The sequence below is a fragment of the Carcharhinus amblyrhynchos genome, chromosome 14, assembly GCF_965287045.1.
Source record: "Carcharhinus amblyrhynchos chromosome 14, sCarAmb.v2.hapA, whole genome shotgun sequence".
In the NCBI taxonomy this organism is placed as follows: domain Eukaryota; kingdom Metazoa; phylum Chordata; class Chondrichthyes; order Carcharhiniformes; family Carcharhinidae; genus Carcharhinus; species Carcharhinus amblyrhynchos.
In genome coordinates this window covers 80,242,066-80,260,580 of record NC_137337.1, presented here as the reverse complement: position 1 = coordinate 80,260,580, position 18,515 = coordinate 80,242,066, and the positions used below count along the sequence as shown (strand labels likewise).

At 43.3% G+C, this 18,515-nt stretch overlaps 1 protein-coding gene across 1 annotated transcript in view; it reads left to right on the top strand.

Moving 5' to 3' along the window:
* prkd1 (protein kinase D1) overlaps positions 1-8,222 on the top strand; it is a 241,337-nt gene extending 233,115 nt beyond the window's left edge. Inside the window, exons 17-18 of the mRNA XM_080202084.1 lie at positions 4,425-4,510; positions 7,201-8,222. Coding sequence (XP_080058210.1) covers positions 4,425-4,510; positions 7,201-7,419 — 305 coding nt within the window. The 3' untranslated portion in view covers positions 7,420-8,222. The remainder of the gene's footprint in view (positions 1-4,424; positions 4,511-7,200) is intronic.
* Positions 8,223-18,515: the final 10,293 nt, after the last annotated feature.

Here is an 18,515-nt window from a genome sequence, read left to right as displayed (position 1 = left end):
CATATTTGTCTGGATTAAACTCCATCTGCCATTTCTCTCCCCAAGTCTCCAACTGATCTATATCCTGCTGTATCCTCTGATGTCCTCATCGCTATCCACAAATCCACCAACCTTTGTGTCTTCTGCAAACTTAGTAATCAAACTAGTTACATTTCCCTCCAAATACTTTATACATATTACAAACAGCAATGGTCCCAGCACTGATCCCTGAGGAACACCACTTGTCACAAACCTCCATTCAGAAAAGCACCCTTCCGCTGTTACCCTCTGTCTTCTTTGACAGATGGTAGTCATGATGTGCAGATGCTGGTGTTGGACTGGGGTAAACACAGTAAGAAGTCTCACGACAGCAGGTTAGAGTCCAACCAGTTTATTTGATAGTAATCCCACAAGCTTTCAGAAACGGTGTTCCTTCGTTAGGTGTGTGGAAGGTTCTGATCAGAAAAGGGCGTAGAAAGTCACACACAGTTTACAGAATACTGATTAGAATGCAAGTCTTTACAGCTAACCTGCTATTCACGTCTTAAAGATGCAGACAATGTGAGTGAAGATAGCATTAGCATAGGTTAAAGAGATATGTACATAGCTTTGTTAAAGGCAGATTGTAGGAAGGAACTTAAGAAGGAAGTTCTTATGGTACCTTCCACACACCTGACAAAGGAACACTGTTTCTGAAAGCTTGTGGGTTTACTATCAAATAAACTGGTTGGACTTTAACCTGGTGTTGTGCCACTTCTTACTATGTGACCTCCCCTGTAGCCAGTGAGGATACAAAGATTTCTCTCAAGGCCCTGGCAATTTCCTTCCTTGCCTCTCTCAGTATTCTGGGGTATATCCCATCAGGCCCTGGAGACTTGTCTACCCTAATGTTTCTCTCAAGAACCCCAAATCTCCTTCTTTTTGATCTCAACATGACTCAAACTACCTACACACCCTTTCCCAAACTCATCATCCACCAAATCCTTCTCTCTGGTGAATACTGACGCAAAATACTCATTTAATACCTCACTCAATTCCTCAGACTCCACACATAGATTCCCTCCCTTGTCCTTGAGTGGGCCAACCCTCTCCTTGGCTACTTTCTTACTCTTTATATATGTGTGAAAAGCCTTGGGATTTTCCTTAATCCTGCTGGCCAATGCTTTTTCATGACCCCTTTTAGCTCTTCTTACTCCTTGCTTAAGTTTCTTTCTACTTTCCTTGTATTCCCCACTTGCTTCGTGTGTTCCCAGTCTCCTAGCCTTGACAAATGCTTCCTTTTTCTCTTTGACGAAACTCACAATATCTCTCGTTATCCAAGGTTCCCAAAACTTGCCATATTTATCCTTCATCCTGACAGGAATGTGCAGGTCCTGAATCCCTATCAATTTACACTTGGAAGCCTCCCACATGCCAGATGTTGCTTTGCCCTCAAACATCTGCCCCCAATTTACATTCTTCAGTTCCTGCCTAATATTGTTGTAATTAGCCTTCCCCCAATTTCGCTCCTTCACTTGAGGAATACACTTATCTTTATCCATCAGTACCTTAAAGCTTACTGAATTGTGGTCACTGTTCCCGAGCTGCTCCCCTACTGAAACATCGACCACCTGGCTGGGCTCATTCCCCAATACCAGGTCCAGTATGGACCCTTTCCCTAGTTGGACTATCTACATGCTGTTTCAGGAAGTCTTCCTGGATGCTCCTTACAAACTGTGCCCCATCCACGCCTCTAGCACTGAGTGAGTCCCAGTCAATATCGGGGAAATTAAAATCTCCCACCACAATCCTGTTACTTTTACACTTTGCCAAAACCTGCCTAAATATCTGTTCCTCAATCTCCCACTGGCAGTTGGGTGGCCTATAGTAAACCCCCAACATTGTGACTACACCTTTCCTATTCCTGAGCTCTATCCATATTGCCTCGCTGTATGAACCCTCCGAGGTGTCCTCCCGGAGTACAGCTGTGATATTCTCCTTAACCCAGTAGTGTAACTCCCCCAGCCCTTTTACATCCCCCTCTGTCCCGCCTGAAACACCTGTATCCTGGAATGTTAAGCTGTCAATCCTGTCCTTCCCTTAACCAAGTCTCTGTAATGGCAACAACATCATAGTTCCAAGTACTAATCCAAGCTCTAAGTTTATCTGCCTTACCTGTTACACTTCTCACATTGAAACAAATGCACTTCAGTCCACCAGACCCTCTCTGATCTGCAATCCCACCCTGCCTGCTGTTTCTCTGAGTCTTACTGGCCGTGCTCTCTCGTTCCCCTTCAATTGATTCACTCCACCCACCAGCCAAACTAGTTTAAATCCTCCTGTGTGACACTAGCAAACCTCCAGGCCAGAATATTTATGCCCCTCCTTCTTGTACAGATCCTCCCTTCCCCAGAAGGGATCCCAATGGTCCAGATATCCTCCCTCCTACACCAGCTGTTTAGCCTCGTGTTGAGCTGCTCTATCTGCCTATTCCTAGCCTCACTGGCACATGGCACAGGGAGTAATCCTGAGATTACAACCCTAGAGATCCTGCTTTTTAACTTTCTCCCTAACTTCCTAAACTGCTGCTGCAGGACCTCCTCACTCTTCCTACCTATGCCTTTAGTACCAATATGTACCACAACCTCTGGCTGTTCACCTTCCCCTTTCAGAATGCTTTCTGTCTGTTCAGAGACATCCTGGATCCTGGCACCAGGGAGGCAACGTACCATCCTGGAGTCTCTTTCACGTCCATAGAAGTCCTACTTGCACCTCTAACTATAAAGTCCCCTATAAATATTGCTCTTGTGCTCTTTGTCCCTCCCTGCTTAACAACAGAGCCAGCCTTGGTGCCACTGCTCTGGCTGCGGCTGCTGTTATCCCCTGATAGCCCACTACCCCCCCAGTAATATCCAAAATGGTATACTTATTAGGGGGATGACCACAGTGGACTGCCTGCTCCTTCTGGCTGTCACTCATCTATCAACCTGCACCTTGGGTGTGACCATGTCTCTAAAGCTCCTATCTATGACATTTTCTGCCACCTTCATTCTCCTAAGTGCATTCAGCTGCTGCTCCAACCTAGAAAGGGAGAAAAAGATACAAAAGTTTGAGGTTACGTACCGACCGACTCAAGAACAGCTTCTTTCCTGCTGCCATCATACTTTTACGTGGACCTACCTTGCATTAACTTGATCTTTCCCTACACCCTAGCTATGACTGTAACACTATATTCTGCACTCTCTCATTTCCTTCTCAATGAACAGTATGCTTTGTCTGTATGGTGTGCAAGTAACAACACTTTTCACTGTATGTTAATACATGTAACAATAATAAATCAAATCAAATCAAATTACCACTGATCCTCAAACCTACCCCAACCCTCAAACTCACCCCAACTTTCTGACTCCATGTTGGCCACCTGACTCCCTTCCAGCCTTCCAACTCACCCTTGACCCTCAACTTACCCCCTGAGCCTCTGACTCCATCCTGACCTGAGCAGGCCCAGCCTCCCCACCCTGCCACCCTCCCCACCCTGCCATCCTCCCCACCCTGCCACCTTCCCCACCCTCCCCACCCTGCCACCTTCCCCACCCTGCCACCCTCCCCATCCTGCCACCTTCCCCACCCTGCCACCCTCCCCACACTGCCACCCTCCCCACCCTGCCACCTTCCCCACCCTGCCACCCTCCCCACCCTGCCACCTTCCCCACCCTGCCACCCTCCCCACCCTGCCACTCTATCCAGATGGCATTCTTTCCACTTACCCACTTACCTCACTCACTGAAAACCTGTTTAAATGTCCCAAAGCTTCCCACTGTGTTAATGAATGAACTCTGACCAAAATCAGGCAAAAGGTATTATCAGAAGGGAGGCAAGGCTGGGCTTCCTTGACCGTCCTGCCCTTTGGGAATGGCTTCGCGGGAAAGGTATGCTCCACATTCCCAATGAGTCCCAATTTGGAACTCTGAGCCAGAAATGTGGAACTCCGGCATTGGGTAAAAGAAAGGAACAGAATTTCAATTCACCAGTGATTGTCACTCCTCAGAAAATTTGGCCCAACCTTATATATTGCAAACATTTTTCAGTTCTGTCAGGTTACTGTTTAACTTTCTGATTCTTGCTTCATAATACCTCAATGTAACATGAGAACAAAGTCCTGCAATAAGTAGCAATCACACTGGTAAATGGAATTAGTTGTGTCTGCCAGAGCATTTGTAAATGGTCTTTAGAATTCATCTCAAATGTGTATTTGTTTTGTGATTGTTCATTCAGCTGAATGATGATGATGGACAGCTTTTGAAATCTGTAGCCCCAGGGTCAAGTTCACAGAGCCAACACTTGACCCTTTAGATAAGCTTTATTTTGTTTTCATGCACTGGCTTTATTCATTGACATAGTTTATAGTCTGAGCTCTCCTTCCGTGTTTAGAAAGTGCAAACTAATTGTTTTTTTTTATATTCCAGCTATTGATGTCATCAATAATCTGTTGCAAGTAAAAATGAGGAAGCGTTTTAGTGTGGACAAGTCTCTCAGTCACCCTTGGTTGCAGGTCAGATAGTTGTTTTCCTACAATTATTTGCTACACTATCTGTCATTTCTTAAGCCAATCTTGAAAGATAATTTTGCATTATCAACTAAAGAACTGTCTCTCCCAACTTAGTACAAGCATTCAAGAATGGAACTGTTTGTCAATGTTTCCTTTTATAATTAAATTGCATGCAATCCATTTCTGTTCACGCCTTCAAGCTATTCCTGGATCTAGACCTTTCAGATGGAACTGCATTTTGTTTGGCCGTAGTCACTGCTCATTTTATACCTTGAAATTGGTTTGGACGTTATTAACACTCCTTATAATGGAATAAGAGTACGCACATCGATTTCCAGCTGTGTATATTGTAGGTCAGTCGAATCTTGTATCTTATCAAGATTACTACTGTCCTGGCTGATATCATTGCTCTGAGTATTTGAGCTGTAACCAGTTTTTTAATACTGTTTACATTAGTCAATTGTAATGTGATGGTTACAAGCTTGTAATTGCTGTCAATAATCTTTTGGGTTTAGTGGCATTGCTGACTTGTTCCTACATCTTTGATATTGTGAGTGGACTGACAGGGGGCTGAGATTTGTCTTGGCCACAGTAGATGGAAGAGGATCAGTCATGTATCTGATTCTATGTCCCATGATTTCAATATCAAAGACAATTTGTGAAGGGCCAACACCCGCCCCTGCCCCTTGACCTCTGGCCCCAACATGGCCACCTTTCCCCAGGCAATTAATTCAAATCCCCATGGTCTTTGGTGGGTCCAGGTCATCCCACCAGCAGGGGATGGGGCAGAAAATCCCACCCGTTGGCAATGGCAAGGATATTAAACCCTTGACATCATTCAGTCAGCGAGAGGAGGCTGGAATGAATCATTTGGCAGCAACTGAGCAGCCAGTCCATGGTTGTGATTGGATTCAATTAAATCAGAACAACTTGTCTATTGATAATGATCCAGAATAATGAACTTGTGCTGCTTCTCACATTGATGCTTATCATATTTGACTGAAGCAAAATCATTTCTATCCACCCTGCTACACTCAAACCACCTGAGCCTGGGCAAAAGCCCACTACCTGTCTGTTTAGAAACTGGCCAACGTGAACTTTGTTAAACCCATCTGTTGTTCGAATTCAGGTCAGAAACTCCAGAGTGTTTTATGAAGGCCACCTGGACCATAAGTTTTGCACTTTGAATTTGGCTAATTTAAGTGTGAGATGTCTCACTTCACATATGATTCGAATGACCCACAAGGGAACTTTTATCAACCAAAGTTTATTTATGAATATAGTTAACATGCATAGCAAGAAAATTAACAATAACTTTTATCAATAACAAACAAACTCAAAACAACCATGATAATGGGGCGGCATGATGGTACGCTGGTTAGCACTGCTGCCACACAGTTCCAGGGACCTGGGTTCGATTCCCGGATTGGGTCACCGTCTGCATGGAGTTTGCACATTCTCCCCATGTCTGCGTGAGTTTCCTCCATGTATTCCAATTTCCTACCACGGTCGGAAGATGTGCGGATTAGGTGGATTGGCCATGATAAAATTGCCCCTTAGTGTCAGGGGGACGAGTTAGTGTAAATGCATGAGGTTATGGGGATAGGGCATGGATGGGATTGTAGTCAGTGCAGACTCGAAGGGTCAAATGGCCTCCTTTTGCATTGTAGGGATTCTATTCTATGATTCTATAATGTATAACTTTTACAAATATATGTAAAATTTTCCAATCAGACAAAAACTTCCCATATATAAAAAATCCTTCCATAGGTTTGATACAACAAAGACTAATACTCGTGTTACTGGGACTGAGTCCTTTATATGAATGCTGCAGTTCTCTTGAGGCACACACAAACAGGCTTGGAGTCAGAACAGCTTCTCAGGCACCAGCGAGAGACCCTAGTCAAGCCACCAATAGTAGATTTTCTAATCCAGGGAGGCAAGAAGTCTTGCTTTCAGTTAATCAGCAGAAATTCCAAAACCAGGGAGAGAGAGAAATATTTCTTTCCAGCTTGATGCCCCTTCTAAACCAAGACTGCTGCCAGCCGAAACAGAAAATAAAAACTTAAATTCACTAGAAAAAAAAAGAACTGTCCGGAACACATGCCCTTTCTCCCAACAATGCAGGGTCATAAAATACCCCAGAGTAAAAATAAATAACCCCATTAAAACCACTGAAAGAGCAATAACAAGACATCTAACAGACGGCCCTGCATCAATGAAACCAAAACTGCTTTTAGCTACAGAGAATATGATTTAAAAAATACATTTCTTAAAGGTACACTAACATCACACTGTTCACAATCGGGGAGGTTGCGCTCTGTCAGGGACGCTTTTTAAACACGGGGCCCAAGACTTGCCTACACAATAGATGTGCTTTGTTTATCAATTACTGAGACAGGTTAACAAATTGCTTATTCTTTTCATCTTGGGAAAACAGCATCAGTTGCCAAACTCAGTTAGCTTTTGAACCATCTTTTATTTTGGGTTTTCTTTAAATTGTGTGACTGTCCTTTTAAAAAAGATATACTTTTTCCAAAAACCTTCTGTGGAACCTAAGTCCAAAAATCCCAGAAGGTGGTTGCATTAACAAGAATGATATAACTGCGAACACTGTCATCAATAGTTTGTAAAATCTGTAAACCGCCAGATGTTGGCCATACAGCTGGATTGTTTCTTTCTTTGCTTTGAAGGACTACCAAACATGGCTGGATCTACGAGAGCTCGAGTGCAAGTTTGGAGAACGCTATATCACTCACGAGAGCGATGATTCCCGCTGGCAGGAGTTTGCTGCTCAGCATGGCTTGGAGTATCCAACACATCTAGTCAACCATCAAAATACCTGCAGTGTGAATGCTGAGATGGAGGACACAGAAATGAAAGCTTTGGGTGAACGTGTTAGCATTCTGTGAAAGGGAATAGGATTTGAGTATTGTAAGAAGCATACCAGCAAGTGGAAGGAACCTACAACAAATACCGGCAACTTCAGCCCAACAACAGCTAGGAAGCAATGCTTGCTAATTTCTACTGATGACTGCAAACTTGCAAAGTAACTGCCATTCTGAAACAGTTTCAGCCCCAGTTGTCATGTCCCAATACTGAATCTATAACATACCCTGGAGATTCTTTCAACTTTGACAAGTTCACTTATTGCATTTTAAGCAGCATTGTGCGTTTATTTTTGTGTGTAGGCGACTATGTTCTTGTACACTCTGTGCTAATGACAAGCACTAAGTCTATAACCTGCAAGTTAACAGATTGTATTTTTTATCATTCCATAAACGGTTTTCCAGTGTGCCTTTGCTGGTGAGTATTTCCATCTATCTATAATGCAACCCAGGTCAGGGGTGACGACTAATTTGTAAATTTTGCTTTATAAAGTGTTTGGACCTCTTTCAGTATTCAACTGTATCAACTCTTGGAAGAGTGTACCATGTCAGCTGGTTCTGTGAACAACTTTCAGCTAAAGAACAGAGGATTTTAAAAATATTCATGTAACTTTTGGCATAACCATGTCCAAAATGTACAGCTTATCAGCAACAAACTGTAATGAGAATAATACTCAAGATGTACAGTGTTTGAAGATTTGTTTTGTGTAAGAATGTCAGCTGCTCTGGTAAACCTCAATGCCTTAGCGATGGTGTCTCTTACAGGATTGGTCAGGTTAAATTCTGTTACTTTCTTTAGCATTTTAACTAAAAATTGCTTGATACCATGTGACCTCTGTTTAAACAGTTTGAATAAATTAAAATGTTGTCAAGCTGTGTCTATTCAGGAAACGTCATGTCCAAGTGGCTTCAAATATCTTCGGCCACAAGTTGAAAATTAATGTCAGAGTCAAGCTTTTGAACTCTCTGACATTTAGGTATAAGTTCCTAGACACCTCTCCAATTGTAAAGCATGGTGGTCTACATATCTAACTGCCCTGTTTGATTTGTTCACCTTAACTCACTTTCATAATCCAAGCTTCTCAATTATTCCAGCAATGATCTCGCCACGATACCCTAATTCATTCAAGACATCAGTAGTAATAGTGATGGAGCAGCATTCACAAACAGACAACTTGGCATCAAAGAAGCAAATTTATCATCTGCAATTCAAGAACATCAAAATCAAATGAGAAAAATGTAGGGGTGAATTTTAACAAGCATAATGTTAGAATAGACATTAACATTTTTAAAAGCTGAAACTCAAACACATTTATTTTCTAGTTGTAAGAAAGTATGATAAGGAGTGAATAGCCACAGTTGTTTAGATCTGTTCATGAAGCTAAGTTCATGCTTTGCAGGATTTACAGTGGAATACAAATGCAATAGCTGAAGGAAGCTGAGAATAACTTTGGGAAATGTCTTTGCAGCATTGTTTGTGGGCCAGGGGTAATAAAGCCAAGAAGCCCATTTTTTTCAGCATATCCTGCCATCTTCATGAAATGTGTGTTCGTACACCTCCAGGTCTTTCTCTTCCTGGACCCATTTTAAAATGGATCCACCGAGTTAGTACCTCTCCTCACTCTTCCTCGCAAAAGCATATCTGCTCACGCATCTTTGCATCAAATTTCGTCTGCCATATGTCTGTCCAACTCTCCAATCTGTCTAAGTTCTCTTTACCCTTGTTCCTTTGCTTCACATTGTTTGCAACATTTCCAACTTTTACTTAAACCTGCAAACTTTGAAATGATGGCTCATGTACCCACATCCCAGTCACTAATATACATATCAGAGCAGTGAACCTATTAAAAGAGTGGAGTCACAGCTGGAAAGAGTGATGAAGAAGGCATTCAGCATGCCTGGTTTCATTGGTCAGAGCACTGAATACTGGAGTTGGGATGTCTTGTTGAAGTTGTACAAGACATTGGTAAGGCCACACTTGGAATACTGTGTACGGTTCTGGTCACCCTATTATAGAAAGGATATTATTAAACTAGAAAGAGTGCAGAAAAGATTTACTAGGACGCTACCGGGACTTGATGGTTTGAGTTATTAGGAGAGGCTGAACAGACTGGGACTTTTTTCTCTGGATCATAGGAGGCTGAGGAGTGACCTTACAGAGGTCTACAAAATAATGAGGGGCTTGGACAAGGTAGATAGTCAATATCTTTTCCCAAAGGTAGGGGGGTCTAAAACTACAGGGTATAGGTTTAAGGTGAGAGGGGAGAGATATGAAAGTGTCCAGAGGGAGGGTGGTGAATGTCTGGAACAAGCTGCTAGAGGTAGTGGTAGAGGCAGGTACAATTTTATCTTTTAAAAAACATTTAGACAGTTACATGGGTACGATGGGTATAGAGGGATATGGCCCAAATGCAGGCAATTGGGATTAGTTTAGGGGTTTAAAAGAAAGGGCAGCATGGACAAGTTGGGCCAAAGGGCCTGTTTCCATGCTGTAAACCTCAATGACCCTACTCACTCTGGGGGAACATGACTGTATAAAAACAAAATACTGCAGACTTTGCAATCTGCAGCTCTGATGAAGGGTCGTCTAGACTTGAAATGTCGGCTCTTTTCTCCTTTCACAGGTGTTGTCAGACCTGCTGAGATTTTCCAGCTTTTTCTGTTTTTGGGACATAATTGGATGCTTTCTTTCAGCCTTGCAGTAGTCATCATTGCTCCAAGCTGTGTCTGTCACTTTCATTCAACAGCTTTAACTCACTAACAAATCTATTATATATTAATTTGTTAAATGCCTTTTGAAAATCAATCTCCATGATAATAGCACTACCCTTATTATCTCTTGATTCATCAAATATCTAGTCATGTTAATCCAACATAATTTGCCTTTAACAAACCCATGCTGACCTCAAATCCAGATTTTTGTAAATGCAATATGAATATTGTTGGGAAATATTTTCTCTAAACATTTTCCCACCATCATCATGAAGCTGACTGGCCAGTAATCACTCAGTTTATTCACCTCTCTTTCCTGAAACACTTGCAGTAATTTGGTGCTGTCTCATTATCCCCATCTCTATTTGAATTTAGTGGCCTGGATTTTGCAGGGGTTTCTGAGGAATAAAACCACAAGACATAGGAGCAGAATTAGACCACTCGGCCCATCGAGTCTGCTCTGCCATTCAATCATGGCTGATATATTTCTCATCCCCATTCTCCCATAACCCCTGATCCTCTTATTAATCAAGAACCTATCCATCACTATCTTAAAGACACACAATGACCCGGCCTCCATAGCCTTCTGCGGCAAAGAGTTCCACTCATTCCCCACTCTCTGGCTGAAGAAATTCCTCCTCATCTCTGTTTTAAAGGAGCGTCCCTTTAGCCTGAGGTTGTGCCTTCGGGTTCTCATTTTTCCTACCAGTGGAAACATCCTCTCCACATCCACTCCATTCAGGGCCTCGCAGTATCCTGTAAGTTTCAATAAGGTCCCACTTCATCCTTCTAAACTTCAATGAGTACAGGCCCAAATAACCAAAAGTTCTTTGTGATCATAATTCTTCTGAAACTGTCCAAAGCTTCAAGAGTTAGACAGCTGAAGGGGTGGGAGGGGTAGGGGTAGAACTCAGAAGCTGAGATAAGTCTCTCACTCCACCATATGCAGCATTATGGATACATAGTCCCATCCGCCCCCACCCCCACCCCCACCCCCACCCCCACCCCCACCACCCCCCGCCCCGCCCCAAGGGCAGGCAAGCAGTAAATTCAACTGATTGAGGATTTGCCCTTCTCACTCTCTTATTACCGTAGGAACTTCACTCCTCATTCAATCATCCATAACTATTTATTTTAAATGATCATCTGTTAAATGTGATGACTGAAAAACAGGTCTGGCTTTGAAAAATAGTTTTATTCTTGCAGAGTGTTGTGGAATACATTTAGCTTTAAATTAGATTTAAACCAGATTTAAATGAGTTATTTTAGAAATGAGGGGAGGGATTCTCTCACCCACCAGTCAGAGAACCAGAGAGGAAAACCTGTCAGTTCCAGGGGGTAGGTGGCCACCACTGGGTCTTCTCCTGATTGAGGTGACCAAGGAGCAGAGGTCCTGCTCTCTGAGAGTCACTGGATAATCGGAGACTATTTGGGAAAAAAGTGTTCATAAACATACAACCAAGGACTGAAGAACCTCCATAAGTACGGCCCATCGCCGTGTTCAAAAGCTGTAATTTCTACCAGTGACTTACCGGTATTGTTAAAAAAACAGGCATTTGTGTCAAAGCTTTTCTTCATATACTCATCAGGACAATTCACAAGAACCCTAAATGTGAATGGATTGACAACTTATACTGTATGAGAAGAGACTGCTGATTTATTAATAAGTGGCCTCTGATTGGTAGAGACATTGCAATGGATAACGCACCAGTTGATAGTGACTGACAGTTAACTGCCAAGCATTGTTTGAAATTTAAATCACGCAGCTTGACTCTGGTCAAGACATTGTCCTGAAGAATAAACCAATGAATAACTGTCACTTATTTTGTGTGCATGTTCTGTCTGTCTGCAAAGGACAGGCTCTGTGCATTAATAAGTCAGCTTCCAGTATAAATCTTAGCACACTGAGGATTATTCAGAGATGTCCAATCTCGGAATCATATCCAATGTTGGACACTATGTTTTAAGTTTTGCAAGCATGGGCTGGGTTGAGTCCAGTTTGTACCTTGCCCACTGCGAACAGTGGAAGGGTTATGTTGTTTGATATGATCCACCAGTCTTTGGGATGTGTGGCCTACATATCCAGCGTCACTCTAGCAATGGAATTCATTTACCGCATTGCTTGTTTGTGTGATGGGCAAAACATCTTTTTGACTGACGACAGCATTCTGTTCGTGGCAAATATCACTTGTGTTGCGATTGCACATTAAGAGTGTGAAACAGCTAGCTTCACCTGATGCTTAACCTTTTGAGAAACCTTGCGCTTCCAGAGTAATCTGAGGTAGACTGGGCATGTTTCAGGACTGGCCTTAGGCCCATTCATGAGTTTGCATGATATACAACAAGCAATGATCTGACTAAGATTGCCATTATCCCACTTAATCCCATCATCTTTATTTCTATTTCCATGCTTGGTAGATTATTCCAAACAATTTTATAAAAGATTTTCCCCGACAGGTGTTTTGATGTACTCAGAATTTAATTTCTCTGTTCTTTGGAGTTAAACTTGAATTTATCTCCCCAGTAAATAGATGTCCTCTTGACTTGTTTCCAGGGTTTCTGCTGGCTTCCATTTCCCTCCCCTTAATCCAGGTTAGTCTTTGCACAGAAGAATAATCTTACCTTCATTACAAACCATCCCCGCTGCCTCCTGCCAGAGAAGCAGAGAAAAGAATCCCATTAAACACAGCTGGTTCGGAACAAAGCCAAAACATGCAATCGCCTCACAAAAGCACACGTTTTAATTTCTCTTTAGTCTGTAGCTGTGAGATTAATATTCTTGCCAAATCTGATTTATTTTCCTCAGTTGGACCATGTTGGCAATTCCCCACATGCTCAAAGGTTTTCTCTGCTGCCAACACTGAGTCCTCCCCAGTATCAATCCTGCCTTAACTCCAGTTTATTCATTTTGTCTTAATTTCAACAAACCTCTGGCCACTGGGCTTCAGGATTTATTGTGCTCCCTGCTGCTTAACTCTGTGAAATTCAGCGTGTTAAATATGGTGGCTTCTTTTTAACAAAACAGATGGATTAATGGGCAGTATTTTGTTTTCAAGTACAGGTTTGGTAAGTACAAACAATTTCATTTTTCAGTGAACACAGTGGCTGCATCAGCTACAGACCATTTTGCTTCATCATGGCAACAATAAGTAACCATTATCAGAGTCAGAGAGGTTTACAGGATGGAAAAAGGCCCTTTGGCCCAACTTGTCCATGCCACCCAGTCATTACCATTAAGCTACTCCTAACTGTCCATATCCCTCTATACCACTCTTAACCATGTAATTGTCTAAATGCTTTTTAAAAGACAAAATCGTACCCACCTCCCCCAGGGCAGCACGGTAGCACAGTGTTTAGCACTGCTGCTTCACAGCCCCAGGGACCTGGGTTCGATTCCTAGCTGGGATCACTGTCTGTGTGGAGTTTGCACATTCTCTTCATGTCTGCGTGGGTTTCCTCCAGGTGCTCCGGTTTCGTCCCACAGTCCAAAGGTGTGTGGGTTAGGTTGATTGGCCAGGCTTAAATTGCCCCTTAGTGTCCTGAGATTAACCTGTAGGTTAGAGGGATTAGTGGGTAAAATATGTGGGGATCTGGGGGTAGGGCCTGGGTGGGATTGTGGTTGGTGCAGACTCGATGGGCCAAATGGCCTCTTTCTGTACTGTAAGGTTTCTATGATTCTACAACCTCTGGCAGCTTGTTTCAGACACTCACTACCTTCTGTGTGAAAAAACTGCCCCTCTGGATACTTTTGTATCTCTCCCCTCTCACCTTAAACCTATTCCCTCTAGTTTTATATTCCCCTACTCGTGGTTAAATAGTAATGATGATTGAGAGTGTTAATCAGGTAACATCACCCAAAGTTCTCAGTAAAATTCCACTCAGTTATTATTTTGCGTTATTTGATAAACCTACACTCACTTCCCATTTGGTGCCTATGCTACATGTAGGTTCCAAGAAAACACTGAGATCTCACCATTCCTGGTCTTTATTCTATCTGATTGGCTGTATATGGAATCAATAATCTAGATATTCCTATGATTTAAACTATTGGTTAAAATCAGTCTATTTTAAGTAGTGTTCCCTTAATATGTGAACTGTGGGGTCTGGCTGTGACTGATGAGAGTTGAGACATGCCATTCAGTCTATTTCTTCTTATCCCTGATCAGAGCTACTTCTTGAAGCTGTCACGTCAGCTCTTCCACTATTACAAATGTCCCTTTCGTAAATCTAGATTAACTTATGTTTCTCCAGCTAACTTGCCTGATCCAAGCTTGTAATCAATCTTCATCAAGTGGCTTTTGTTACAGTTTCTCCTGATCAGTTTCAATCTGTTTTGAGTTAAACCTTCTCAACCTCTCTGCCACCTGTGGCAAGAAGAATTACATGGCAAGGTAGGAAATGCTTAGCCTGGTAATTAGTATTGTTATTTTAACTAGGAAATAGATGACTAGAATTAGCAAATATACCATTTAAGAAAAGAAACTTAGAATTCAGACAATAAAACCTTTACCCTGCGGTTTGTAGATGCGACTAACATATCGAAAAATATCAGTTTTCTCTTCATTAATGGTCTCTGTGTCTATCTCTGGAGAGATAGCAGTCAAGACTTTATCATTTATAGAGGCTGCAATTCTTACAGTGTGAATATATGATGTTGGAACACTGGACGGGGGAATGGGAGAAGTCAAAGATCTCACCTTGACAAATTAAGTGGCAGTGGCTGGAGAAATGAGCAGAATTTTCACTGTAAGCTTCTGATCCCCACCATCAGAGAGGCTGAGCTGGAAACGTGTCACTCAATCGGATTCTCTCGGGAGTGTTTCAGGAGTGGTCAAAGGGCAGCACAGCCTCTCAGCAGTGGAGGGTCACTCAGGTCCCTCCACTCAGCCTGAAAGCAGAGGCAGGCTGTGATGAGAAGGTAAGCGTGTTTCACAATGCAAGTTGCAAATTAGGGAAATTTATACAATGATTCATATCTGCCCACTTAAGTCGACTGGAAGTGGACACAACCATTGTTGATTAATAAGGGAATCAGGGGTTATGGGGAAAAGGCAGGAGAATGGGGATGAGAAAAATATAAAAACATAAGAACTAGGAGCAGGAGTCGGCCATCTGGCCCCTCGAGCCTGCTCCACTATTCAATAAGATCACGGCTGATCTTTCCGTGGACTCAGCTCCACTTACCCGCCCACTTACCTTAATTCTCTTATTGTTCAAAAATTTATCTATCCTTGCCTTAAAAATATTCAATGATGTAGCCTTAACTGTTTCACTGGGCAGGGAATTCCAGATTCACAACCCTTTGGGTGAAGAAGTTTCTCCTCAACTCAGTCCTAAATCTGCTCCCCCTTATTTTGAGGCCATGCCCCCCGAGTTCTAGTTTCACCAATCAGTGGAAACAACTTTCCTGCTTCTGTCTTATCTATTCCCTTCATCATCTTATATGTTTCTATAAGATCTCCCTTCATTCTTCTGAATTCCACTGAGTATAGCCCCAGTCTACTCAGTCTCTCCTTATGAGCCAACTCCGGAATCAACCTAGTGAATCTCCTCTGCACCCCCTTCAGTGCCAGTATATCCTTTCTCAAGTAAGGAGACCAAAACTGTACACAATACCCCAGGTGTGGCCTCACCAGCACCTTATACAGTTGCAACATAACCTCACTGTTTTTAAACTCCATCCTTCTAGTGATGAAGGACAAAATTCCATTTACCTTCTTGATTACCTGCTGCACCCACAAACCAACTCCTTGAGATTTCTGCACAAGGACACCCAGATCCCTCTGCTCAGCAGCATGCTGCAATTTTTTACCATTTAAATAATAGTCCATTTAGCTGTTATTCCTACCAAAATGGATGACCTCACATTTACCAACATTGTGCTCCATCTGCCAGACCCTCACCCACTCATTCAGACTACCTATACCCCTTTGCAGATTTCAGTGTCCTCTGCACACTTTGCTCTGCCACTCATCTTAGTGTCATCTGCAAATTTTGACACACTACACTTGGTCCCCAACTCCAAATCATCTATGTAAATCATAAACAATTGCAGTCCCAACACTGATCCCTGAGGTACACCACTAGTCACTGATTGCCAACCAGAAAAACACCCATTTATCCCCATTCTTTGCTTTCTGTTAGTTGACAAACCCTCTATGCACCTTTATCTTACGTAGCAGTCTTTGGTGCGGCACCTTGTCAAATGCCTTCTGGGGAAATCCAGATACATATAAGAACATAAGAACATAAGAAATAGGAGCAGGAGTAGGCCATCTAGCCCTTCGAGCCTGCCTCACCATTCAATAAGATCATGGCTGATCTGTCGTGGCTCAGTTCCACATTCCCGCCCTCTTCCCATAATCCTTAATCCCCTCTCTTATCAAAAACCCATCAACCCGCGTCTTAAAAATATTTAGCGAGGTAGCCTCCACCACTTCAACGGGCAGAGAATTCCAGAGATTCACCACCCTTTGAGTGAAGGAGTTCTTCCTCAACTCCGTTCTAAACCGCCCCCCCTTTATCTTGAGGCTGTGCCCCCTAGTCCTTCTGTCCTTTCTGAGCGGGAAGAGTCTCTCCACCTCTATCCTATCCATCCCATTCATCATCTTATATGTCTCAATGAGATCTCCCCTCATTCTTCTAAACTCTAACGAGTACAAGTCTAGTTTATTCAGCCTCTCCTCATAGCTCAACCCCCTCAACTCCGGCATCAGCCTAGTAAACCTCCTCTGCGCTCCCTCCAAGGCCAAAATATCCTTGCGTAAGTACGGCGCCCAAAACTGCACACAGTACTCCAGCTGCGGCCTCACCAATATCCTATACAGCCGCAGCAAGACCTCCCTACTTTTATATTCAATCCCCCTCGCGATGAAGGCCAGCATCCCATTCGCCTTCCTGACCACCTGCTGCACCTGCAAGCTGGGTTTTTGCGACTCATGCACAAGGACCCCGAGGTCCTTCTGCACCGTCGCCTGCTGCAGTTTTTCGCCACGTAAGTAATAGTCCTTCCTACCATTATTCCTACCAAAGTGGACCACCTCGCACTTGCCAACATTAAATTCCATTTGCCATTTCCTGGCCCATTCGCCCAGCCTATCTAGATCCTTCTGTAGACTCTCCACACCCTCCGCGCAATTTGCCGTTCCACCAATCTTGGTGTCATCAGCAAATTTCGACACCATACACTCGGTTTCCTCCTCCAGATCATCTATATAAATCGTAAAAAGCTGAGGCCCCAGCACCGACCCCTGGGGCACTCCACTAGTCACCAACCGCCAATCCGAATAGCACCCATTGACCCCCACTCTCTGCCTCCTATTTGACAGCCAATCCTCTATCCATGCTAACACCCTACCCCCAACTCCATGTCCCCTGACCTTCTGCAATAACCTCTTGTGAGGTACCTTGTCAAACGCCTTCTGAAAATCAAGAAAGACCACATCCACCGGCTCTCCTCTATCCACCGCCCTAGGCACATCCTCATAGAACTCCAGTAAATTTGTCAGACACGACTTCCCCTTAACGAAACCGTGCTGCGTCTGCTCTATCAAGCAATTCCCCTCAAGATGCCTCGCTATTTCCTACTTGATGACAGATTCTAACATTTTACCTACAACAGACGTTAAACTAACCGGCCTATAATTCCCCGCCTTTTGCCTGGCACCCTTCTTAAACAACGGCGTAACATTAGCCGTTTTCCAATCTTCCGGCACTTCCCCGGAATCCAGCGACGTTTGGAAAATAACCACCAAAGCATCCACTATCACCTCCGCCGTTTCTTTCAGAACCCTCGGATGCATTCCATCCGGTCCTGGGGACTTGTCCACAATCAGCCCCTCCAGTCTGTCGAGCACCATCTCTCTAGTAACAGTAATGTCATTAAGACCCTCCAGTCCTACCACCTTTCCATCTCTAACATCCGGCAAATTATTCACGTCCTCCTCCGTGAAGGCCGAAACAAAAAAGTTATTCAAGACCTCAGCCATTTCCCCATCCCCTACCACTAAGTCCCCCTTCTCATCCTCTAAGGGTCCAACGTTCACCCTAGCCAGCCTCTTCCTTTTTACATATTTATAAAAACTCTTGCTATCCTTTTTTATATTAAGCGCTAGCCCAGCTTCATAGTTTCTCCTACCCTTCTTTATCAACTTCTTTGTCAATCTTTGTTGACATTTAAACCTCTCCCAATCCTCTTCTCGCCCACTACTCTTAGCTACTCTAAACGCCTCCGCTTTTAATTTAACACTTTCCTTCACCTCCTTCGTTATCCACGGCTTATTACCTCTCCTCCTACGGTCCTTTTTGACCATCGGAATAAATTTCTGCTGAGCACCAAGAAAGATCTCCTTAAAGATCCTCCACTGCTCCTCAGCAGACCTACCTTCCAACGCGCTCCCCCAGTCAAC